The 27399-nt window shown below is 45.7% G+C and overlaps 1 protein-coding gene across 1 annotated transcript in view; it reads right to left on the minus strand.

Moving 5' to 3' along the window:
- Window positions 1-27399, minus strand: part of CDS1 (CDP-diacylglycerol synthase 1) — a 78279-nt gene that overhangs the window by 27267 nt on the left and 23613 nt on the right. The window contains exons 4-6 of the mRNA XM_075929530.2: window positions 23028-23125; window positions 9761-9900; window positions 3289-3347 (exon numbers count right to left, since the gene is read on the minus strand). Of these exons, the coding sequence (XP_075785645.2) occupies window positions 3289-3347; window positions 9761-9900; window positions 23028-23125 (297 nt within the window). The remainder of the gene's footprint in view (window positions 1-3288; window positions 3348-9760; window positions 9901-23027; window positions 23126-27399) is intronic.

Here is a 27399-nt window from a genome sequence, read left to right on the forward strand (position 1 = left end):
GGGTACTCCCCAGCTGACCAAGGACTCCACACGAAATTTCCGCAGAACCCAGGGATGCGTGCTTCAAAATGCCACCTGGAGCCTGGGATCAGCTGGGGAGTCCCCAGCTGACTCCGGGTTCCGCGGAAATGCCGCAGGAGTCCCGGGGGTCAGCTAGGGAGTTCCCAGCTGACCTCGGGCTCCAAGCAGCACTGCCGTTTTAAAATTCCGTGGCGGCATTTCAAAGGGCCAGCGCCGCAGAGAGCCCAGGATCAGCTGTGTGGCACTGCTGCTTTGAAGTACTCTCTCTTTCCCCCCGTTTTAGAGGCAGCAGGGGGGGGGGGGAATCGACTAGACAACTAGTCCTTAATATCCTTACTGTAGGCCCCAGAGGAGCAGTGGCTGCTCTGAATTCCTGGCATTCCTGGGCAGTGACTCTGTGCTTGGCAGCAGCTCCAGCCCCGCGCTGCACACAGGGACTCCCGCAAGCTCTGACTCCACAGCCACTGCCTCTTTTGGGACAACAATCCCCTCTCTTGTTCCTGCCCCCACCCCCATGAGCTGTTGCAGAAAAATCATGGAGGGGATCCTCAAGGAATCCATTTTGAAGCACTTGGAAGAAGGGAAAGTGATCAGGAATAGTCAACATGGATTCACCAAGGGCAAGTCATGCCTGACCAATCTGATTACTTCTGTGACAAGGAAACTGGCTCTGCAGACATGGGGAAGTCAGTGGATGTGATATACACCTTGACTTTAGCAAAGCTTTTAATACGGTCTACCAAAATATTCTTGCCAGCAAGTTAAGGAAGCATGGATTGGATACACAGACTCTGAGATGGATAGAAAGCTGGCTAGATTGTTGGGCCCAAAAGGTAGTGATCAACGGCTCGATTTCTGGTTGATGGTCGGTTTCAAGCAGAGTGCCCCAAGGATCAGTTCTAGGGTTGGTTTTGTTCAACATCTTCATTAATGACCTGAATGAGGGGATGGATTGCACCCTCACCAAGTTTGTGGATGACACTAAGCTAGACTGGCTAAGTAGCAGTTCAGCAGAAAAGGACCTGGGGATTACAGTGGATGAGAAGCTCGATATGAATCAACCGTGTGCCCTTGTAGCCAAGAAAGCTAATGGCATATTAGGATGCATTAGGAGAAGCACTGCCAGAAGATCTAGAAAAGTTATTATTCCCCTTTATTTTGCATTGGTGAGGCCACGTGGAGTATTGTGTCCAGTTCTGAGCCCCCACTATAGAAAGGATGTGGACGCATTGGAGAGGGTCCAGAGGAGGGCAACCAAAATGATTAGGGGGCTGGAGGACATGACCTATGAGGAGAGGCTAAGGGATTTGGGCTTATTTAGTCTACGGAAGAGAAGAGTGAGGGGGGATTTGATAGCAGCCTTCAACTTCCTGAAGGGAGGTTCCAAAGAGGATGGAGGAGGCTGTTCTCAGTAGTGACAGATGTCAGAACAAGGAGCAACGGTCTCAAGTTACAGTGTGGGGAGGTCTAGGTTGGATATTAGGAAAAACTATTTCACTAGGAGGGTGGTGAAGTACTGGAATGGGTTACCTAGGGAATCTCAATCCCTAGAGGTTTTTAAGTCCCTGGCTGGGATGGTTTAGTTGGGGTTGGTCATGCTTTGGGCAGGGGGTTGGACTCAATAACTTCCTGAGGTCTCTTCCAGCCCTAGGATTCTAAGATTCTATGAGTGCTACAGTCCTTTTTTCTTACATGTCCAATTTATTCTATTCAGGTTCTAATACAGCCTTCATCATCAGAGCATCTGAGCATTTTCCAGAAGAGCATAAGCAATAAGACTATCATTTGTAACATGTTTTTCTTCCTGGGGTAAGTAATGTGAAATTGTAAGTATTGTCAAAAGAGTGCATTTTGCAGCTGGAATGAAAAGTGGTGAGGTCTGTGATGGTTCTTTGATCCCTGGGAATGTATTCCACATACTGGGACCATTCCTAGAGAAAGCTCTGTTTCCTGTACTTTACCCTTGCAGCTGATAGTTCTATTGTGCCAGAGAACCAGAGTTGCTGAGGGTACGTCTAGACTACATGCCTCTGACGCCGAGGCATGTAGATTAGGCTACCAGACATAGGAAAATGAAGCAGCGATTTAAATAATCGCCGCTTCATTTAAATTTACATGGCTGCTGCGCTGAGCCGACAAACAGCTGATCAGCTGTTTGTCAGCTCAGCGCAATAGTCTGGACGCGCGGGTGTCGACATCAAAGGTATTTGTCAACCACCCAGGTAAACCTCATCCCAGGAGGCATACCTGGGTGGTCGACAAATACCTTTGATGTCGACACCAGCGCGTCCAGACTATCGCGCTGAGCCGACAAACAGCTGATCAGCTGTTTATCGGCTCAGTGCGGCAGCCATGTAAATTTAAATGAAGCGGCGATTATTTAAATCGCCGCTTCATTTTCCTATGTCTGGTAGCCTAATCTACATGCCTCTGGCGACAGAGGCATGTAGTCTAGACGTACCCTGGCTGTAGTCCTGGAACTTTTTGTAACTGTTTAAGGAGTACCCTGAAGATAAGGCAGGCTTTATAAAGCCTGTTTATAAGCTTCCCTGTCTGACATAGATGAAAAATAGATTATTTTCAAGAATGGTTTAACAGCTCTATGGAGATTGTTTGATTTTGTTTTCAAAATCAGCCTGTTAGACATACATTAAACATTAGAAGTTAGATTAACTTCTAATATTGTTTATTGTATGGCTGCCTTAGATACTCAGTGTAGATGAAAGAACACTGGTTCGTTTTTTTTTTTTTAAGTGAGTGACTACTTAGTCTGGCAGAGCATACGCCCAGCACAATAATCTTCCAGACAGTGACTTAAGCTAAGTTTCCCTCCCTTTGACTAGACCAGATGCACACTGTTAAAGGCTTCTAGAGTTGCAGAAATCTCCTTCTATTATAATCCAAATATCTTGCAGCCTTAAGAACCAAGGATCAACATGTACTACTTCCATGTTTTACTTAGTAACCCATTTTTTATTTTAAAAATCTGTCACTGAAAGGGAATAACTCAAACTTCATATCAACAATGCACCCCCAAATTACAGCCTTGTATTCGCTTTGAGGCCATCTGTTCCAATACATATTAAGTCAGAGAAACAGAAAAATCCTTAATTCAACTCTCCCCCCAATATAGTCGCTCCACGCAATTACTAAGAGTGTACTAGCCAACTTTTTTTTTTAAATCTATCATGCAAGACAAGACATTTTAACATTGCTGATGATTTCTATGACAAAGTGAGTAACTATAAAAAAGTGGTGAATACACACCATGTAAAACTGTAGACGATAATGTCTCTTCACTAAGCTCAGTACAAACATGCAGAAACCTGTAGAAAAAAAAGTGCAGGTTGTACAATCTTATATTCTAAATACACTGAACAAACAGAATGTTGATATATAACAATTAGTTTTCTTTGAAGAGGCTTATTCTTCCATCAGGTTTTAGTTCAAAGTATTTCATATATCTAGTAAATGATATGCTAAGCTTAATTCCACTGGCATAAAAATATTAGTTATTTCACATCCACTTTGTTACTCTCAGTTGTCAGTAAAAAACAGTCTCCATATACATTATTAATACATTATCTTTAAAATCTACTCCTCCAAAACAAGTGACAGGTATCTTATCTGGTGTTCACCTCACTGGAGCTAATTTAGATGAATGCCAAATTTTGGGTCCTTCGACCAAGAGACTTGGTGTTATGAAACACATTTTTTTAATTATTTACAGGATAGCCTCACCACCAACCAATGGCCAAGAAGTCAAGAGAATGGGGATTTGGCTTAATAGTCAGGGGAATGACATCCCTGTGGTCCTATCCGGTATGAGAAGTGGTGGTACCTCTTCCTCTCACTGTGGTAGCCTTGTGCATGAGCTGAGTTCAGGCCAGTGGCTCTCAAACTTTTTGGCCTGTGGCCTATAAGGCTCAATGCAAACATTTCCACAGACCACCAACTACTAATGGAAACTCGCTGTTAATTATATAATTACACCCAAGCCGTTTGCTAGTGCTGCAGCTAGGGAGAATGGTTTAACAAGTAAGAAAGGAAATATTAATCGAAATTATCAATCAAATTCAGCACTTTAACTTTTGCATGTTACTTTACCAAACTTCCTTTTAAATAAAGTAAAATATTAATTTTATCTCCAACACAAAAGGGTTCAACACTGTCTTTATTTAAGATAGGGGTGGGAATCCTTTTTTGTCTTAGGAACAACAGACCCACAAGAAAAAAAATCAGTCAAGAACCACACAAATTATCAGAAAAAAACCTCCAAAACCCCCCAACCCTTACTGATGTGGCCCCCAACTAAGACAACTCACTCCCCTGGCTCTCCAGCCAAATGTTGGGGGTGGCAGGGACAGGAAAGACTGAGATTCAGGGCTTCTCATAGGCCAGATTTACTCTTCTGCGGTTAGTGGATTTTGTGGATCCCTGTAGGCACTGGGGTAAGGCCAAAAATGAAGAGTTAAGTGTGTGGGATAGAGCTGCCAGTAAGTGGGATAGGGGTGGGAGTACAGGATCTGGGTGTAAGGTAGGGTACAGGAAGGGGTGAGGGTGCAAGGTCTGGGTGGGAGGTAGGGTGCAAGAACAGGCTTGGAGTATGGTGTCTGGACACAGGAAGGGGACAGGAGCAAGGGAGGGTGCAGTGTGTGGCCAGGACAGCAAGAGCAAGGGACAGTGCAGGAGCAGACTGGGGGTAAAGTGTCTGGCTGGGGAGTAGGGTGCAGAAGCAGGCTTAGAGTAAAGTGTTTGACCAGAGGGGAGGGTGCAAGAGTGGGCTAGGGATGCGGGGCCTCAGCAGGAGGATCCATGAGGTGGGTGGGGGCATGGGATCTGGGCATGAGTGAAATGGGGGAAACTTACTTGCCTTTGTGCCCCCTCTGCTCCCAGCACTGTGTCCCAGGCACAGCCTCCTGCTGCTCCCATTGTCTGGATTGCAGCCAATGGGAGCAGTGGAAAAAACCTCCAAGCAGCGCGTCCATGTGCTGCTGTTCCCCCAGCTGAGGGAGGGTGAGTGGCAGTGTGCAGAGCCACTTCTGGCTCTGCTTCTTCCCTGTGAAGAAGGTGGGACCCTGCAAGGCTGGAGTGCCAGTGCGGACTTCCCGCTACAGGAGGAGGGGGGGCGTTGAGCTCACCTGCAAGAAGTCCATGGACCCCAGTTTGAGAACCACTGGTGGAAGCAGAGCTCAGAGGCCCTTAGTTCCTCACAAGGGCATTTTAGTGGCCCGTGGGCCTCCATACAGCTCACAGCTTAAGAATACTAAAGAAACAAAGAAGTCACAACTGTCTCTCAAACTACTGAGTAACTAATGAGTGGGTCATAAGAACGGCCATACTGGCTCGGACCAAAGGTCCATTTAGCCCAGTATTCTGTCTGCCAACAGTTGCCAATACCAGATGCCCCAGAGGGAGGGATGGCAACAGGTAATCCTCACATGATCCCTCCCGTCACCCACTTCCAGAGAAACAGAGGCTAGGGATACCATTCCTACCCATCCTGGCTAACAGCCAGATGGACCTAACCTCCAAGAATCTATCTAGCTCTTTTTGAACCCTGTTAAAGTTCTAGCCTTCAACGCATCCTCTGGAAAGGAGTTCCACAGGTTGACTGTACCCTGAGTGAAGAAAAACTTCCTTTTGTTTGTTTTAAACCTGCTGCCTATTAATTTCATTTGGTGACCCCTAGTTCTTATATTGTGGGAACTAGTAAATAACTTTTCCTTATTCACTTTTTCCATACCAGTTATGATTGTGGTACTTAAAGGAAATCTAACAGGCTAATGTGTAACACTATGCCAAATAAAATTTAGTGTTGACAAATGCAAGGTAATACAGAATCACAGGTCTGGAGGAGACCTCGATAGGTCATCTAATCCAGTCCCCTGCATTCATGGCAGGAGTAAGTATTATCTAGGACCAGGGCTACTCAACTTGGAAGCCCCAGGGGCCACAATGACACTCACAGCACATGCCGAGGACTGCAACTTAAGTGTGGTTGCATATACATGCAAATATATACACAAATATATTCAAATATCTTATTTCACACTGAGGGACATGAATACAAAGATTAAGCCTTAAGCCGTGGTGCCAGACCTAAACGTGGCCAGTGTGAGCCAGTCAGCATCTCTTAGGCTCTACCCAAAAGGCTAAGCAGCTAGCACTTCCCACAATGCCTCGACGCTCCTGGCACCTCTCTTCCCTGGTGGCTAGAAACACAGACACCTTGTACCCATCTGTTCCAGCCAGCCTGTCCGCTTGTGTCTTTCAATGCTCATCCTACCTGGGAGACACCTCGCCATTGTGGAGCGCGTTCCCAGTGGAGGCCATGTTCAAAGGATCCCACCCACTGGCCACATGTTGAGCCCTGTATAAACCCAAACCGCATTGCGGGCCGCAGACTAATGGGCTACAGGCTGCATATTGAGTAGCCCTGATCTAGACCATGCCTGAGAGGTGATTGTCTAAACTGCTCTTAAAAATATCCAAGGACAGAGATTCCACAACCTCCCTAGGCAATTAATTCCAGTGGTTAACCACCTGACAGGTAGGAAGATTTTCCTAATGTCCAACCTAAAACTCCTGTTACAACATAAGCCCATTGCTCAGGTGCGGGCAAGATATGGCCCGCAGCCTGGATCCGGCCCGCCACACCATTTGATTTGGTCCACAGCCCACCCTCCCACTCCACCATCCCAGGCCAATCAAGACCCAGATGCAAGGGAGTGCGCAAAGTCATTCGCTGTTCAAAGCAGCTGGTTGCGCTCTCTCTCTGGCAGGGCGCACGGCGCTTGGAGGGAGCCACCAGCTCTTTTGAATAGCAAATGACTTCACACATTCCCCTGTTCCTACTCCTGATTGGCCTGGGGATGGGAGACCATGTGAAGTCTCCTCCATCTGAGAGGGGCGTGTGGTGCCAAGAAGAGACTGCCCCTTCTGCCCCGCTTTTTCCAGGGGAGCCCAGAGCCAGCCCGCAATCACTACCAAAATTTATGAAGTGTCCCCCGCAAAAAAATTATTGCCCACCCCTGCCATTGTTTCTTCTATTACATTGGAAGTAATAATATGAGGGTATGTCTACACTACAAAGTTAGTTCGAACTAACGGACGTTAGTTCGAACTAACTTTAATAGGTGCTACACTAGCGCTCCGCTAGTTCGAATTTGAATCGAACTAGTGGAGCGCTTAGTTCGAACTAGGAAAACCTCATTTTACGAGGACTAACGCCTAGTTCGAACTAGCTAGTTCGAACTAAGGGCTGTGTAGCCCTTTAGTTCGAACTAGTGGGAGGCTAGCCCTCCCCAGGTTTCCCTGGTGGCCACTCTGGCCAACACCAGGGAAACTCTATGCCCCCCTCCCGGCCCCGGACCCCTTAAAGGGGCACGGGCTGGCTACGGTGCCCGTGCCAGGTGCAAGCCTGCCAGCACCCAGCTAGCAGACCCTGCACCTGGCACGGCACAGAGCCACCCACCCGATGCCCCCCAGCCCACCCCCTCTTGCCGGGACCAGGCTGGCGGCTCCCAGGAGCTTGCCCTGGACCGCAAGAGGCGGGCACCTTCCTGGGCTAGTGCGGACATCGTGGACCTCGTCCACGATCTCCGCACTAGGCACAGGAAAGTGGCCGTCTAGGGCAGGAGAGCTGCCAGCCTGGCCACCCAGGACCAGGTGTGCATGAAAATCAGGGGGGTCCACTGAGACCCCCGACACTGAGCCCTGAGCTTACAATGGCCGTCCTGGGTCAGACCAAAGGTCCATCTAGCCCAGTAGCCTGTCTGCCAACAGCGGCCAACCCTAGGGACCCTGGAGGGGATGGACCGAAGACAGTGACCAAGCCATTTGTCTCGTGCCATCCCTCTCCAGCCTTCCACAAACTTTGGGCAGGGACACCACTCCTACCCTCTGGCTAATAGCACTCCATGGACCCAACCTCCATCACTTTATCTCACTTCCCTTTAAACTCTGTTCTAGTTCTAGCCTTCACAGCCTCCTGCAGCAAGGAGTTCCACAGGTTAACTATTTGCTTTGTCAACAACAACAACAACTTTCTCTTACTAGTTTCAAGCCTGCTACCCATTCCTTTCCTTTGGTGTCCTCTAGTCCTTCTTGATGGGAACTCAGGAAGAACTTTTCTGAATGCACCCTCTCCACCCAACCCCTGCTTTTAGAGACCTCTATCCTGTCCCCCTCCGTCTCCTCTTTTCTAAGTTGAACAGTCCCAGTCTCTGTAGCCTCTCTTCATCTGGGACCTGTTCCCAACCCCTGATCATGTTAGTTGCCCTCCCCTCTCCCAGCCTTTCTCTTCCCCTCTCCCACCTCCTTTTCCCAGTCTCCCCCAGTTTTTTTTTCAATAAAGACAGAGTCAATGTTGGAAGAAACGTTATCTTTATTTTGTACATCAATAAGAAGGGGGGCTAGGGAAGGGTAAGTGGAAGGAGGTGAGGGAGGAATGGGGTACGAGCCCCCGATGGGGAGGACTGGGCTGGCTCTGCGGGCTTCTGGGGCTGGAAGCTCTCCTGCAGCCCCCCAATTACTCCCTCTCCCCAGATGGCAGCCTGCGGCAAGTGCAGCTGGGCTGATGGCCGAGTGGTGTGATGTGCCCAGTGTGGGCACTCAGGGCACTCCAAGCCAGAACTTCTTTGCAAGCGGGGCACCCCTTAGAACTGTGTGTCCGGGGTGGGGGTCGGGACCCTTTAAGCGCAGCCCTCGGCTAGCCTGAGACAGCATCTCCATGCTCTAAGTCCTCCTTTTATGCCCTGCCAGCACTGCTTCCGGCCATCCTTAAGCCCTGTTCAGAGTCCACTCAATGTGGACTTGCTAGTTCGAACTAGCAAAACGCTAGTTCGAACTAGTTTTTAGTTCTAGACGCGTTAGTTCGAACTAGCTTAGTTCGAATTAACTAATTCGAACTAAGTTAGTTCGAACTAGCGCTGTAGTGTAGACATACCCTGAGCTACTTGTACGCCCTACTTTGTGTAACTGCTCTGAAAGGGCTCTTCTTGTGGGCAGGTTATTCCATACGTGCCAATCGGGGGGTTTCTTCCATGTTTCTCAGACACATCTAGTACTAGGTCAGGCAGACCACTGGAGTCCATTATTGCAATTTCTATGCTCTTGACAGCAAAATTTGAAGACAATGGCATTCCACAAGGAACTGTGCCACCAGAACTAAGTTAAAAATTCTGGTGATATGTAACAGAACCTTAGCTTCAGACCCAATACTAGGTGTCTCATAAGTGTTCTTTAACCAAACAATTTATGTCCTTAAAGAACCATAACACACATTCCCTTCACACGGTTTCAACTATCACTATGGCTCCACAGTATTTAGCCAAACTAAAAAGTATAAGGCATGCAAATAATATGGATGTATAGTTTTCTTTAAACAAGGGGGAAAGGAAGTAATGGAATGTGAGGAAAGCTAAGAAATCAAATGAATTTTTGAAATGCAAACAAATATGTAAAATATGCACAACATCAGGAATTTTAGTGAGTAATTGACCGGAGTATCAACTACTTACTCCCCCGCCCCTCACACACACACTTTGCTGCCTCTATGAGAGGAAACAAGGGGAGGGCGGTTCCCCCCAGCACCGTCTCGGCAGTGCTGCTCTGCCCCCCTCTGCCGCTGCAACTTGTCAATATGATTAGCCAGATAACCACATTTTAACATCCTTACACAACACCACTGAATAAGAATTAGCAATTGAAATTAGTAATTGTTTATCAAACTCACCTGTCAAGTATAGTGTAAAAGATATAAACCTGTGGTAGCGAATTAGGAACTGAAGTTGCTCTCTTCTCTGAACAAACGTAGCAAAGTAATCTGCCACTGTCTCTCCATAGAAAAAATAGTTCACACACAACAAAAAATACCTATAACATATAAAGTTTTGGTTATTTTTACTGGACTATTAAAATATACCTCTTCTACTGTTAGATTCTTTCAACAAAAGAAAAATTTTCAAAGTGCAAACTGAGGTAAATAAAAACAAAATTTCAATACTTAAAAGCTAAAAGTGGAAAAAAGCATTCAAAAAACAAAACAAACCACCATAGCTTTTTCACCTTTATTTCAGTGTAATTAAACACGTTTTAGCTACAATTTGGAGCAGGACACTAAGCAGTAGAATACAGGCTGTACCTCCCTAAACTGGGATATTTTGCTGTGTCAACATCTGTGGTCCATCAGCACCACGGATGTTACTGGACCACAGGGCCTTGGGACAAGAAGGTCTGGAGGCAAGGCAGGGAGCATGGCAGGGGGCCATGGAGCCGGCCACTCAGCTGGGAGCCCAATAGCAGTGGGCTGGGCGAGGCAGCGGAGAGCTCCAGCCCCAGTGGCAGTGGAGCCAGCAGCATCCATGGAGCTCCAGCCCCAGTGGCCGTGGAGCTTCAGCAGCCTGGGAGCTTAGGTCCTCACAGCAGGAGGGCCAACAGCACCCGTGATGCTTCGGCCCTGGCGGCAGCGGAGCTGGAGACGGCCAGGGAGCTCTAGCATGGAGAAATCCTGGCTGGGCAGTGGCAGGGGGGAGGGGGAGCCTGGTCCGGAGCCCAGCAGCAACAAAGCCAGAGCCCAAGGGCAGAGGAGACAGGCATGGGCCAGAAGCAGCTGGAATGAGGGTGTGGTGGGGTGGGGAGTGGGAGGCCAATGACAAGGGACCTCCCCTGGTCCAGTAAATCCCCTCATTCGGGGCTTGTCAGATCCTGAGGGTGCTAGACCAGGGAGGTCCAACTAGTATTTTCATTTGGAGATCTGAGTGCTTCATTACACACACACAGTCTCATGCACAATTTCTCAAATACTTTATATTTTATGGCCAAGAAATCGCAATATTGATAACTGGCACAGTTTCCTTATCAGTTAAGGCAAAGAAAAAAAATGTCCCAGATGCTGTTTAGCAGATATAGTTTGCTAACATTTTTCACATTGCTTTTCAAAGACAACTTGTCAGCTCAGAAAACAAATGAAAAGGAAGTTACTTGTAAGATTAGTTCTCTAAAACAAACCAGTTTGAACCTATGGAAAAAATTAGCAGGCCTTGATTCTTATAGTATAAACAGATAATTTCTAAGCAGTTGGAGTTTGAGAGTGTCTACATTTTGAGCTGTAGGTGCAATTTCCAGCTCTGATGTAATGGTGGTTCTTTCTGGCTTTAAACTCTACACTTTTGAGCTGAAGGTATAAATTCCAATTTGAGGAAATGCAGTAAACATATATTATGACAGAAAAAAAAAAGTCTTCCCTGTCCATTCCTCTCGTACCTTCTTGCCTAGTTTTCTCAGACACTACCCTACTCAGAAACACATACAGATTCATTTCCAAGAACTAATTAAGATGGTGTACAACTAACATTTTGACTTAACCTTAAAGCCCTAACATATTCACCAGTGGATAGGGTTGCCAAATGATTTCAACAAAAATACTGGACACACTTGACATTACATCACAATCTACATTACATTTTATCATTTATATTTTCTCATTTACATTTTCTCAATTTGTTTCCCGAACATAAAGCTCAAATACTGGACTGTCCAGACACCTGGCAACCCTACCACTGGAATGTTGGTGTATAATGTGTGATTCTGTGAAGATACTAGCTACCATGTCACCAATCTCTTCTGCCCCTACAATTCAACTGTGGGATAGAAAGAGACGAGTTACTCAGCTTTTTGTAACTTATTCTTCAAGAAGTGTTGCTCATAATTCCAGTTAGGTACATGTGTGCTGCATGCATAACTGTTATAAATTTTTCCCTAGCAACTATGGATATGTCTGCACTAGCCCCCTAGTTCGAACTAGGGAGGCTAATGTAGGCATTCGAAGTTGCAAATGAAGCCTGGGATTTAAATTTATTTATTTGCTTTATTTGCATCTTCCCGTCCGGGCGCCATTTTTAAATCCCTTTATTCCGAACTAACTGCCCACGGCTACATGCGGCAGTCAAACGTTAACTCGAACTAAGTCCTTAGTTCAAGTTAACTGTTACACCTCATTCCACGAGGTGTAACAGTTAATTCGAACTAAGGACTTAGTTCGAGTTAACGTTTGACTGCCGCGTGTAGCCGCGGGCAGTTAGTTCGGAATAAGGGGATTTTAAAATGACGCCTGGATGGGAAGATGCAAATAAAGTCTGGGATATTTAAATCCCGGGCTTCATTTGCAACTTTGAATGCCTACATTAGCCTCCCTAGTTCGAACTAGGGTGCTAGTGTAGACATACCGTACCTGTCAGGTCAGTTGTGGAGCCCCCTGGAATGGCACCAGCATGGCACTTCATATATGATTCTGCCAACCTGACTCCCTTCAGTTCCTTCTTATGGCCACTCTGACAGAGGCAAAGATGGGGAGGATGGGGGGGGGAGTAAGGGATGTTAGATATTAACTGAATAATTATGTAACCACATCAAACCTTAGCGATTACACAATTATGTGATAGTCCCTAGAGGCATGGTTGGCAGCCAGTACGGTCCTGGACCCACTCCTGAGGAGCCTGCTATGACCCCATACTGCTGCCTCTGTATCTGATAAAGAGGCAGCAGCACAGAATGGCAGCAGCCTCTGTCTGCAGGGGGCTGAGGCAAAAAATAAATTGCCTGCCCCTTTAAGGGCAGCCATTTTGAACTCTGTTCTCTGCAGCACACCTCTGACTGCCTCACAGCACACCAGTATGCCAGAGAACACAGTTTAAGAAACAATGGGCTAGATAGTAGCACGTACAAGTGGAGATCCAAGAGGAAATGCATCGTAAAGAGACTGGGAGCCCTTTCCAGCATTCCATCACTGCCACAAACAACTGCGTTGATATCCTAAAACGCTTCATGCACTCAATGTAGAAGATGAGTGCTCTTCTGATGTCCAGGAAATGCAGCCTTTGTTCGTGTGGGCTGTTGTGAGACTTGGAGAAAAGACAGGTAGGAAAATGTTCTGACTGGTCTGAAAGTGGGACAGCACCTTCAGCAGGAAGGCCACAACGGGTTTTATTTGAACTTTGTCTTTATGGAAGATGGTGCAAGGCAGCTCTAATGTCAGGGCCTGCAGTTCTGACACATGTCAAACTGAGGTGATAGCCACCAGAAATGCCACTTTCCAAAACAGGTATAGAAATGAGTAAGTCACTAGAGACTCAAAGGGGAGCCCCTGAGGTGGAAGAGGACAGGTTAAGGTCCTACATCCGGACGGGTTGTCTGGGGCAGGGAGTAGCCTTTCCAGGCCTTTAAAGAGGTGCCCAACAATGGGGCTAGCGAACACTCAACACTCTTCTGGGTAGAAAGCCAAAATGGCCACAAAATGGATCTTGAGTAATGATGTCACAGGACCCTGCTGCTTCAAGCACATAAGATACTCCAGGATGCAAGGAATGGAGGCCTGAATAGGGTCCACCTGTTGTTAAGCACACCAGCATGAGAATTTTTTCCATTTTGCCAAGTACATAGCTCTGGTGGATGGTTTATGGTCTGAACAGGTGACCTTCTCTGAATTTAACCACAAAGTCTCCTGGCTGTGACATGGAGGAACTGCAGGTCTAGATAATGGAGACAATCCTGGTCTTGCATGATGAGGTCAGGGAGAAGTGGCAACTATGCTGACTGCTGGACTAATAGGTCTGTGAGGCTGGAGTGCCAGTGCTAAGGGCCAAGCTGTGGCTACCAGTATGATGTCCACTTTGTCCCTGCGGATTTTGAGAAGCACTTTGTATACCAGAGAGAAGAGTGGAAAAGCATACAGGAGGGGCCCACACCACTGGAGCATGAACACATCTGCGATCGAGCATGGGTTATAGTTCCTGAAAGAGTGGAATGCTGGACATTTTCTGTTGGCCCATGTGGTAAACAAGTTGATTTGGGGAAATAACTCACTTCAGGTTGGAGTGACCATTCATGGGTGAAGAATTATCTGCTCAGCCCATCAGCTAGCTCATTCTAAACCCCTGGAAGACAGTAAGCCTCCAGGAGAATGAAGTGGGCTATAAAGAACTCCCACAGCTGGAGAGCTTCTTGAATGAGTGGGGATGAGGGAGCTCCACCTTTTTTGTCGATACAGAACATGGTGGTTGTATTGCCCATCATCACCGCTACACCACGCCTGAGAGGCACAGTAGAAAAGCTTGGCATGCAAATAAAATTGCTCTGAACTCTCTGACGTTGATGTGGAGTGATCTCCCCTCTGTTTCCCATAAGTCCTGAGTTGTCAGATCTCCAAGATGTGCCTCCCCCAACCGAAAGTGGACGCATCTGTGACCAGAGCAGGTTCTGGTGCATGGAAGGTAACTCCTATGTGCACTTGTAAACGGGTCCTTCAGTGTGCCCTGTTAGCGCCTAACCACACACCCCCTTTCCCTGTGTTCCCTTCACCCTTTCGGGTGCCCTCCACCATCCGAGTCTGTCTTGACCAAGGCTCGCAGGGCCTTCCCTTGTGTGCGGATTTCACTGGCCCCCGAGCCAGAGCCGACTTCGCCCCGACTGCAGAGAGAGGTGGGTCCGGGCTTGCCCCCTCTCACAGACCCCAGCCCAGAGCCCTAAGGACACGAACACTTCTACCGTCCGGTCCAGCGGACAGGGTGTCCGCCGTAACTTGCCAGCCCACGGGCTCCCTTTGCCCGCCCTGGGCTACTTCCTCTCTTCACGGTCCAATATCCCATTGCAGTTGTGCTCACCTCCTCACCTTGGGTCTCATCCGTTGCTAGTCCTCGATGAGGAGCCGTGCTCTCCGAACTCCCCGTTTCCCCGGCACCTCCCGGGGTTTAAATCCCCACGCCGGCTCCCAGCCCGCGGGGTCCAGCCCCTTCCGGCGTGGCCACGCTTCCGGGCCGTCAGCGGGGCCATGTGCTGACATCACTCCCCCCACACCGGCGCCCGGACTCCCAGATGTACCTGGGCGTCCTTCCAGGGCAACCACCCGGGAACAGCTGGCACACTGCTGGTAGGTCGGCGCCGGCGCTGCTCGGCCCGCGGCTTGCGGCGCGCCCGCCGTCACTGCTCTGTCCCCCGCCCCAAGAGCCGCCAGAAAAGTGGCCGCCAGCGGGACCGGAGTGCAGGGCACCTCCGCCCCATCACAGCACTACTTGTGGGTCTAGCCACCACTGACACAACTTGAACTGTCCTTGGCCCTTCCCGGATGGAGGACAGAATGGCTTGTGCCTGCTGTATCTATTGCACTGCCAAAAAAAAATCCTTGTCTGGGCCTGGAAGGATACAACCACTACTGAGGGGCCTGAAGCTTAAGGAGTTTCCGCTGGGTAGCTGAAATATGCATACCCAGGGACTTCAAGCTATGGAGTCCAGACTTCATTTGCTCAGCAAAGGGCCCAGTCCCATCAAACGGGAGTCCTGTATAGTTTGCTGAACCTCTGGATTAGGCCAGTTGGAGCCAGGCATTGCAGTGCATAGCTATCCCAGAGGATAGAATACACATTGCAGAGTCCACTGCATTGAGGGAAGTCTGGAGGAATGTTCAGGTGACGATTTTGCTATCCATGACTAAAGATCCAAATTCAGAGTAAAAGTACCTTAAATTTAAGGATTAAGGCCAGATATTATAATTATATCTGCAATTACATAAGAACATAAGAACAGCCGTACTGGGTCAGACCAAAGGTCCTTCTAGCCCAGTATCCTGTCTACCGACAGTGGCCAGCACCAGGTGCCCCAGAGAGGGTGGACCGAAGACAATGATCAAGCGATTTGTCTCTTGCCATCTCTCTCCAGCCTCTGACAAACAGAGGCCAAGGACACCATTTTATCCCCTGGCTAACAGCCTTTTATGGACCTAACCTCCATGAAATTATCTAGCTTCTCTTTAAACTCTATTATAGTCCTAGCCTTCACAGCCTCCTCTGGCAAGGAGTTCCACAGGTTGACTACATGCTGTGTGAAGAACTTTCTTTTATTCGTTTTAAACCTCCTACTCATTAATTTCATTTGGTGACCTCTAGTTCTTCTATTTAGGGAACTAATAAATAACTTTTCTTTATCGGCCCTCTCCACACCACTCATGATTTTATAGACCTCTATCATATCCCCCCTCAGTCTCCTTTTTTATAAACTTAAAAGTCCCAGTCGCTTTAACCTCTCCTCATATGGGACCCGTTCCAAACCCCTAATCATTTTAGTTGCCCTTTTCTGAACCCTTTCCAAAGCCAAAATATCTTTTTTGAGGTGAGGAGACCACATCTGTACACAGTATTCCAGATGTGGGTGTACCATAGTTTTATACAGGGGCAATAAGATATTCTGTGTCTTATTTTCTATCCCTTTCCTAATAATTCCTAGCATCCTATTTGCCTTTTTGACCGCCGCTGCACACTGTGTGGAAGTTTTCAGAGAACTGTCCACGATAACTCCAAGATCCCTTTCCTGATTTGTCGTAGCCAAATTAGCCCCCATCATACTGTACGTATAGTTGGGGTTATTTTTCCCAATGTGCATTACTTTACACTTATCCACATTAAATTTCATTTGCCATTTTGCTGCCCAATCACTGAGTTTGGTGAGATCATCTTGGAGTCCCTCACAGTCTGCTTCTGTCTGGACTATCCTAAACAGTTTTGTATCATCTGCAAACTTTACTACTTCACTGCTTACCCCTTTCTCCAGATCATTTATGAATAAGTTGAAAAGGATTGGTCCCAGGACTGACCCTTGGGGGACACCACTAGTTACCCCTCTCCAATCTGAAAATTTACCATTTATTCCTACCCTTTCTTTCCTGTCTTTTAACCAGTTCTCAATCCAAGAAAGGACCTTTCCTCTTATCCCATGGCCATGTAATTTACACAAGAGCCTTTGGTGAGGGACCTTGTCAAAGGCTTTCTGAAAATCCAAGTATACTATATCTACTGGATCCCCCTTATCCGCATGCTTGTTAACCCCTTCAAAGAACTCTAATGGATTAGTAAGACAGGATTTCCCTTTACAGAAACCATGCTGACTTTTGTCCAACAAATTATGTTCTTCTACATGCTTCACAATTTTATTCTTTACTATTGTTTCGACTAATTTGCCCGGTACTGAAGTTAGACTTACCGGTCTGTAATTGCCAGGATCGCCTCTAGAGCCCTTTTTAAATATTGGTGTCACGTTGGCTACCTTCCAGTCATTAGGTACGGAAGCCGATTTAAAGGGTAGGTTACAAACTACAGATAATAGCTCAGCAATTTCCCATTTGAGTTCTTTTAGAACCCTTGGATGAATGCCATCCGGTCCCGGAGATTTGTTAACATTAAGTTTTTCTATTTGTTCCAAAACCTCTTCTAATGACACTTCAATCCGGGACAGTTCCTCAGATTCACCACCCACAAAGGATGGTGCAGATTCGGGAATCTCCCCAACGTCCTCAGCCGTGAAGACTGAAGCAAAGAAATCATTTAGTTTCTCTGCAATGGCTTTATCGTCCTTGATTGCTCCTTTTATAGCTTGATCATCTAGGGGACCCACAGGTTTTTTAGCAGGCTTCCTGCTTCTAATGTACTTAAAAAACATTTTGTTATTTCTTTTTGAGTTTTTGGCTAGCTGTTCCTCAAAATCTTTTTTTGCTTTTCTTATTACATTTTTACACTTGATTTGACAGTGTTTATGTTCCTTTCTATTTATCTCACTAGGATTGGACTTCCACTTCTTAAAAGATACCTTTTTGTCCCTCACTGCTTCTTTTACATGGTAGTTAAGCCACGGTGACTCTGTTTTAGGTCTCTTGCTATGTTTTTTAATTTAGGGTATACATTTAAGTTGGGCCTCTATTATGGTGTCTTTAAAAAGTTTCCATGCAGCTTTCAGGGATTTGGCTCTAGTCACTGTGCCTTTTAATTTCTGTTTAACTAACCTCCTTATTTTTGTGTAATTCCCCTTTTTGAAATTAAATGCCAGGGTGACCCCCAGCGGAGTAGATTTTTACAACCAAAGAGATCAAGGCATTTAATTGCCCTTGACTTATGCGCTGGGGCCTAGTGACCCTGCCTTTCTCTCTCATTCACCACCTCAACCACCAGTGAGCACAGTTGAGGGTAAGTAAAAAGAAATTTGTATCCCTTTGTGGGTATGAAATATTTGATCGATTCCCTTGACCATCGAGGGGGATAGAGGCAAGTATTTGACAAGGGCGAGAGATTGACAATTTTGGTGTTAGCACGGATGGTATTAATTATTGGCAGCACTAACCTTGGGGACCCTTTTGGTGTCAAATATCCATCGGGTCATCTTGTTCAATGATCTCCTGTATTTGCAGGTTCATATTCTTGGCCACTCAACTGAGAAGGTCCTGCAATGCCTTATAGTCCATAGGTGGTAGTCCCAGCTCTGAGGTACCTGTCACTGCCTCATCAGTGAAGGATGAGGACAAGGCCATAGGTGGGACAAAGTCCTGTAGCTCCTCTTGCAGCTCCTCCAGAGCAGGAAGTTCTTGTGTTTTGGAGCAGCCATAGACATTGGGGCAGGTATTGCTGGCCCTGGATCATTCGTGAATCTAGGAGAGGGGTTTCTAACGGTTGCGTGGCTCCAGCAATGGGGGACCCTTGGGTGGAGCATCCTGATCCTGGTGGAAAGGATAGGGGGTCCAAAAGTGCCAGTTAGGTGGCCATCGGAGCACTGCAGCATCCTGTTCAGCTTTCGCTCTCCTGAACCAAGAACCATCAGAAGCCCCAGAGGCACTGCCAGGCTGCAAAGTGGTTTGTCTCTGATGGTGGGACATTTCTACACTGTCATTTCAACAAGGATTCTGGCAGAAGCATCAGTGGGTGCAGTGCATTGCCACATCCTCTGCCTGTAGCCATGGAGAGTGCGTGAGGATGGGGTACGCTGGGACAGTGCATGGCTCAGTGATCTCATCCCCAAATGCCTTTTGTCTGCACAAGCATGGCAGCAGTCAGTGCCAGTGTTACCCCTTCCTGTGTTTGTTGTGCCTAGAGGGAGAATGGGAGCAGAACTGAAAGTCGGCAACTTGGAGGCCAAAGAGTGGCAGTGCCATTCCATGGGGTGCTTCTGGCAAAGGCATCCAGTGCTGGGTCCTGCCTGTGCTGGGAATGGAGTGTTGACTTCTTCAGGAGCTGCTTTATCCAAAAGTCTCACTCTTTTCCAATACTAGGCTTAAAAGGCCTTGAAGATCCTGCATTTGTCAGATTGATGAGCCTCCCCCAGATGCCTAAGACAGGAGTTATAGAGGTCACCTGTGGGCATAGACTTTGAGCAAGAACTGCAGGGCTCGAATCGCTGAGACTTGAATATGCTCTAAGTCCCAGAGGGAATGCAAGCAGGAAGGGGAAAACCCCTCTTACCTGTTGTAGACAAGCAAACTACAAAAACCTCTATGAGAACAGTAACAGCAGAAAACAATAACTATCCCTGGAGGTAAGAAACTGAAGTGGAGTCAGGTTGCCAGAGTGCTATACAGAGCACCAGGGGGCTATACAGCCCAACTGATAAGTAGTTGTTAGGGAAATCCTTCCAACAGCCATGCATGCAGCATGCACACACACACACCTAATACTGGAATTCATACGAGCAAACACTTGAAGTTACTGTTGGGACTTCAGATGAATGGCATGGCAGCCAAAATCATAAGTATGCTGATATTCTGCTGTAATCTGTTTTACTAATCCAAGAGGGGGCAATTACGTCGATCTCCCTATGTCAAAGTCATAATTGAGACCTGAAGATGCAAATAAAGTGGCATTCAATTAAAATTTATAAAGTTAGGAAATTCAAAACTAATAAAAAGGAAATACTTTTTCACACAATATATAATTGAACTGTGGAACTTGTTGCCACAGAAAGTTATTGAGGCCAAGAACTTAATGTTTACAAATAATTTAATACCTTAAGAAAATCCAGAGATATAATGATGACAAATTGTGGATAGGACATTAAAAACGTCCTTTGGGGCTTATGCCAAATTATAACTATAATCAAGATGTGAGCAAGTGGGGGAAGATTATACCCTATCTTCCAAATGCAGGGTTCTTATATCTTCCTCTGAATCATCAGGTACTGGCCACTGTCACAGACAAGACACTGGATTAGATGGATCTTGGTTCTGATCCAGCATGGCAACTGCTATAAATTAGGGCTAGTTGGCTGAGACTCAAATAGGCAGAAAGATGTGATGCTGATTAAATGGGGGAAACATCCAGATAAAATGATATAATTGATATTTTCCCTTTCAACAGTACCTTGCTGTTGGCAAGGTATATAATTTAGGTCCCCAGTTGCTATCAAGAGTCAAGTAGCAACAACAAAGAGTGCTTTTTTACTCTCAAACACCTCCTTGCCAAACATGAGTGGTGTTTTTTATTTTGGCAGCCAACCTCCACATAGTATACCATATTTTTTGTCACTTACAGATTAGATTACTTCACAGTTTTTTACCCCTGAACTGAAATTACCTGAAGACCATTCAAACTTCAGAAATGTGACTTCCCACTTACTTATTAGCATTTCTCACTCTTTTTGAATGCATCTTGAAAAACTATTGAAAGCTAGTGCAAATGTTGATTAAGACTATTGCTCTTCAACGTTTCAACTGAGGGCCAAACACTGGCCAAAAGGCCACAACAAGTTCTTTGTATTAAGATTCTCTGGCCCGCCCCCCTCCATTTGGACAATTCAGGCAAAAGGAAGCAGAAATCATCTGCACATCCTTTGCTGGGAACCCTGAGTCTGTTTTAACCTTTACTGGGGCACAAAAGTGGGCAGTGATAACTCATTTTTAGTTCTGTTTCTCCTCTTTCCCCTCCGTCCATGGTTTGCTCTGGGTAGCTGTGTGGGAAAAGGGATCACTCCTTTGTTAAGCATTTTCCTACACTCAGGCAGAGCCATTCAAATCCCCATTTTGCTCCCCTAGGAAACCCAAGAGTAGAGAAGCAGGAAATGGAGCAGTCAGAACTACTCTTTCTTCAATGTGATGCATTAGGCAACCTGGGTATGTCTAGACTGCATCCCTCTGTTGGCAGAGGGATGCAGATTAGACAGGCCGACATTGCAAATGAAGCGGGGATTTAAATATCCCACTCTTTAATATGCATCAAAATGGCTGCTGCTTTTGCCGACTCAGCAATTTGTCAGCAAAAAGAGGCGGTCTAGAGGGGGATCTGTCAAGAAAAAAAGCCTTTTTCGACAGATCCCTTATGCCTCCTGCGGGAGCTGGTCTGCAAGGGAGGCCAGTTTTAAAACCAGCTCCCCTCGTGGACTGGCTACCTGTAGCCCTGTGCTGCTGCCTCTGTATCAGAGGCAGCAGCACGGGGTGGCAGCAACCTGGAACTGAGCCAGGCTGTCTGCCCGCCTGGCTCCTAATACACTTTAGATACAGAGCTGCAGCAGACGTAGGTCCCAGACCCATCACAAGCCATGACTGAACTGGGCTGCTGGCCAGCCTGCTAAAAAATGTACTGGCGAGGGGAGGATGCATATAGTCTATAGAAGTGTTTCTTAACTAGTGGTACGAGTACCACGAGTTTCTTAACTAGTGGGACTTAGGAGTACTTGAGAGAAGTCTGGAGGGTACGTCAACACAACTGAAATTTGAAGAAAACTGAATTTTTGTTTTAAGTTTTACAGCACTTTATTATTTTTGTACTTTTTACACGCAAAATTTTCATCGCTCGGCCAGCTACGATTAAGTTGTTTAAACAAATGTGTTGCAATGATAGAAAAAAACTGTGTGTGTCTGAAAACTGTAGGTACTGGGGGTACTTATAATTTTTTTTAAAAGAGTACTTTATAAAAAAAAAAGGTTCAGAACACTGGTCTATAGCACTAACATATAAGCTTTTGCTTATTGGTTAACCTACTACGTTATTACATCCCTATGGGAGACAGCAAGAAAAATAATGCCTCTCATCCACCTTCAGACAGTAAGGAAACTGAATAGTCCCTTCTGTTTAAAAAAGCTGCATAGTGAATGTCAGGAGACATATTTATAAACAAAGATTAACAGCCATTTTCAAGGGCTGCAAATGACCTTGCAGGTCACAAGATGGTCAGCCCAACTTAGACGTATAAAGACGGTTATGATGTAGACGATTTAAAAGCCTGTCTCTCATCCCTCAAAGCTATCAGCTGAGTTAATATCCCCCATTTTACTTCAAAAGGGGAGATAGTAACAGGACATTTTAGTAAGACTCTTGGCTCTGAAATCTGCTAGTTTGCTAAAACAAAAGTTTTCTAGACTTCAAGACTTTTCCTTTTACACTGACCTTAGGCTGAATGGGCAAATGTGATAATTCAAGGGGTTTTTTTGTTCTTTTTTGGGAGGAGGGCAGAGCCGTAAATCCTTTAAGTGATACTCTTTCTATTCAAATACTTGTACTAGGGATGTTAAATGGCATTTAAACAGCTCATCGACTAGTTGATAGAATTGCCATTGACTAGTTGATAAGGGGGAGGGGGAAAACTGCAGAGCTGCAGTGGGGTTAGCTCCCGGCCCCAGGGGCTAATCCTGCTGCAGCTCTCCCTTTTAAATGTTTGGAATCAGCTGTCCTGGCTTACACCTGGTCCTACACTATGCCTTTGCCTCCGCTGCCCCCTTCTCCCCACAGAGATGGTGCTGGGGGGGGAATGGCTTTAAAGCCAGTTCCCCCCAATACTGGCTCTCGTTGCCACCCCTTGCTGCCTCTCTCTAATAGAGGCAGCAAGGGGGAGGAAGTGACTAGTCAAGTCACTAGTTGACTGTCCAATAAGCATATGCTTATTGGATAGTCGACTAGTCATTTACATCCCTAACTTGTACAATGTCCAAAGGACCTGAACTGTGTCAATTGGTTATTTAGCATGCAAGTTTTTAGACTGCTGTACATGTGCTTCATTATGATTTTTTTAAAATATTGAAAAAAGCATGTTACAAAGGAGAGAAACCAAGGCACTGAAAATCCATGGTAGAGTTGTGGACAGAAGTGAGTCACAATCTCATGGTTTAGACATAAAATCATACTTCCCCTTGAAGTATGTGAAAGAAAAGCAAGTGAAAGCTAAACCACAATTTCTATTGTTTGAAATTCTTGCTTGATACTTACCAGCTTAGGGATCTAAACCATGGTAATTCATAGGAATGATAGACTCTGTAGCCTATAGTAATGATTTCATGGAAACACTTTACTTGAATGCTCAAGACCTGAAATTAAGATAGAAAGAAGAATTTTGTAGGTGCACACTTCTCTACAGGCTCTAACAGGTCTAACCTGTATTAAATATGTCTGTTGCACTGTTATTGCATAAGCAGTTTGGATAATTTTGAAAGGGATTGCAGGACAAAACAAACATTGTTTTGAATAAATAAAAAAATATGAGGCATTTTATAATATGAAACACTGGGGACTGATTAAGTTGTTTTACCATGAAAACTATGGAGGCTATACAAAATATTAGGAAAGGGTTTTTTTTAGAAAAAGGTTTGATAAACACACTCATAAATGACAAGTCAGAAGCCTTCCTTGATGAATAGGGTTGTCAACTTTTTTTTAAAACCAAATTTAATGTTGCATTTAAGAGGGAGATTTTCAAAAGCTCGAAGAAGAATTAGTTGCCCATTTCCCACTGAAGATCAATAGGAGTTGGACATTTATGTCTATACTGCACAGTTAGTATGTATTAGCCTCGCTCACATGCTAGCATCTCCACTACAAAGTCCTACCAGAAGTATATTTCTGTTCTCACTGTTTCTGCATCTGCCCATGTGCATCTCGGGACATATCTTTTTTGTGCAGAGGCACCTCAGGTCACTGTTTTTCCCAGTCAATTGCAACAATTGCAGGAGACCTTCTCTGTCCCATTTGAAGACACTGAAGGACTATCAACACCAGTGATTTAGCCTGTGTCCTTGTTGCAGAGTAGGAGAGTTCCAGCTAGAGTTAAAGAGGACCCCAGTTGTAACCCAATCCCCCAGCCAGATAAGCTAGCTTGGTCTTAAAGCACCTCCAAACCTAGGTCAGAATTATTTTTCCATGCAGATAGCAGGGAGGCTAAGGCTGAAACCTGAGAAAGAGCCTAACTTAATTAGGCAATGTAGACATATCCTATGTTTCTAGAATTTCCCAGCTACTAGGAGAACATTACAAGCCAAAGACATGTAGCACTGTCTTCCTAAATGTGTAAACATACACCTCTGTTTACACTTGGCAAAAATATATATTGAGAACACAAAAATGACATTTTAACTAACACAATGTTAAACAATAATGCTTTAGCGTGGACAACACTTGTTTAATGTGTATTAGTTGGTTATGGCTAACAGTTGTGATACTTAACATGTTAGTTACAACGTTGCTTTTTCACAGTATAGACAGGCATATATAATAAACATTAAATCAGTGTTTACTAGGCATATAAAATCCTAGTTAATTAGTTAACTGGTTAAACACTAGGTTTAACAGGTTAACTGATTAAGCCAGGGTTGCAGTGGGAGGTTGCTGCTGCCACCCTTCCCGAGCTGCATGGGGTTTGCCATTTCCAGGCCACTCCCCACAACCACACGAGGGCTACCACTCCCTGCTCCAGCAACCGTCTGGGGCAACCCTGCTGGAGCAACCCTCTGCCTGTGGCCATGGGTAGGGGGCTGCTCCCAGGTACCGATTAACCAGTATCCAGTAAGCATCACTGGTTAACTGGTTATCTGTTCACAGCCATAGTGTGTACCCTCTAAACTTTTCAATATTTAGATATCACTCTTCACAAACCCTCCATGCACTTTAAGGCCTAGTAAGTAGTTAAATTAAATCTTTTATCTCCTGAATTCTGTCAAGATTTAAACATTTCTCCCCTCCCCCCAGTAGAAATAAAATTGTCAGTCTTTACATTGCATGAGCCATTTTCTTTTTAAAACAGGTGCTGGGATATGGAGTCAATCAAATGTGGTAACATTAAATACTTTATAATATTGTGAAAAGATCTGAGCCTTGAAACTTCTGCTGTGTGGTACAACATGGGAATAAGTTCATACTGTTAATTGTCAAGCTTTGAAGCAAAAAGTAAGCCTGTGTAACTGTATGCCTCAAAAGGTAAATACAGGCAGTCCCCAAGTTACGCAGATCCGACTTATGTCGGATCCGCAGTTACGAACAGGGATTTTCTCGCCCCGGAGGACAGGAGCGGCGGGATGCCTGGTCCCGCCGCCCGCCTCCTCCGGGGCGAGAAAAGTTGCTCCCCGTCTCCCTGGTCTGCTGGGTGAGCCCGGCCAGACCCGCGGCGCTTCCAGCTGATCTGGAAGCGCCGCGGGTCCGGCCCGGGTCCTCCGTGGCTTTGCTCAGCGTCTCCCTGGTCTGCTGGGGGGGGACGCAGCTAGTGCCCCCCCCAGCAGACCAGGGAGACGTGGAGCAAAGCCCGGGGCCTGTGGTAGAGCAGGTGGGGCGCTGCCGGTTGGTCCCGCAGCACCGCTCCTTGGCGCTACTGGACCAACCCGGCAGCACCCCAGCTGCTCTGCCCCAGGAGTCCTGATTCAGCCGCTGCTGATCAGTTTCAGCAGTGGCTGAATCAGGACGCCTGGGGCAGAGCAGCTGGGGTGCTGCTGGGGTGGTCCAGTAGCGCCGAGGAGCGGCCGCGCTACTGGATCAACCCAGCAGCACCCGAGCTGCTCTGCCCCAGGCGTCCCCAAGTTAGCCACTGCCGAAACTGACTAGCGGCTGACTACAGGAAGCCCGAGGCAGAGTTGCTCTGCCCCGGGCTTCCTGGAATCAGCCGCTGATCAGTTTCAGCAGCAGCTGACTTGGGGACGCCTGGGGTTCTTAAGCTGAATCTGTATGTAAGTAAGAACTGGTGTCCAGATTCAGCCGCTGTTGAAACTGATCAGTTTCAGCAGCGGCTGAATCTGGATGCCAGTTCCGACTTACATACAGATTCAACTTAAGAACAAACCTACAGTCCCTATCTTGTACATAACCCGGGGACTGCCTGTATACCAAAGAATGTGCCAAAGCAATCAGCTATTTTTCCTTCCTCGTTATAACCCTACCAAAAGACATCATTAACACTCAAAAGAAGACATCAATACATACGCAAACACACTACCATACTCCAAGTAGTTATTACAAGAAAGAAACTCTTCCTTCATTAACTGAATGAATTACAACATCTACAGATTCCCCTTTCTTAGAAACTAGGGGGGAAAGTACCAACAAGATTTAAATATTAGGGCTGTCAATCAATAAAAAAATAATTGTGCTTAACTGCATGATTAATTGCACTGTTAAATAGTAATGGAAAATCATTAAATAATTTCAATGTTTTCTACATTTTCAAATATGTGTATTTGAATTACAATAGAGAATACACAAAGTGTACAGTGCTCATTTTATATTTATTTTTATTACAAAAATCTGCATTATACAAAAGAAAGAGTAATTTTCAATTCACCTAATACAAGGACTGCAGTGCAATCTCTTTATCATGACATTTGAAATTACAAATGTAGACTTATGTGCAAAAAATAACTGCATTCAAAAATAAAATAATATAAAACTTTAGAGCCTAAAAAGTCCAATCAGTACTATTCATACAGACAATCGCTCACACATTTGTTTTCATTTGCAGGAGATAATGCTGCCTGCTTCTTGTTTACAATGTCATCTGAAAGTGAAAACAGGTATTCCTATGGCATTGGTGCAGATGGTGTGTCAGAAGACTTTTGTGCCAGATATGCTAAATATTCATATGTTCCTTCATGCTTCAACCACCATTCCAGAGGACATGCACCCATACTGAGAACTGGTTCTGCTCTTCACCAGCACATGTTCATTTCCATCATCTGAGTCAAATGCCACCAGCAGAAGGTTGGCTTTCCTTTCTGGTGGATCGGATTCCGTAGTTTCCACATCAGAGTGTTGCTCTGCTAAAACTCCTGGAAGCATATGCTCCACACTTCATTACTCTCAGATTTCAGAAGGCACTTCAGATACTTAAACCTTGGGTCAGGTTCTGTAACTGTCTTTAGAAAGTTCACATTGGTACCTTCTTTGCATTTTGTCACATCTGAAGTGAGAGCGATTTTAAAATTAACATGTACTAGCAGACTGCTATATCATGAAATAAAAGGCAGACTGTAAGTAATACAGAGCAGGAAATATACAATTCTCCCCCAAAGAAGTTTAGTCACAAATTTAATAAATGCATTTTTTAACTAGCTTCATTAGCATGGAAGCATGTCCTCTGGAGTGGTGGCCAAAGCATGACAAGGCATATGAATGTTTAAATATCTGATATGTAAATACCTTGCAATGCCAGCTATGAAAGTGCCATGCAAATACCTGATTTCACTTGCAGGTAACACTGTAAATAAGAACTGGGTAGCATTATCTCCCATAAATGAAAACAAACCTGTTTGTCTTAGCAACTGGCTGAACAAGAAATAAGACTGAAAAAAACTGTAGGCTCTAAAAAGTTGTATATTGTTTTGTT

The sequence above is a fragment of the Pelodiscus sinensis genome, chromosome 4, assembly GCF_052426305.1.
Source record: "Pelodiscus sinensis isolate ZL-2025 chromosome 4, ASM5242630v1, whole genome shotgun sequence".
Classification (NCBI taxonomy): Eukaryota; Metazoa; Chordata; order Testudines; family Trionychidae; genus Pelodiscus; species Pelodiscus sinensis.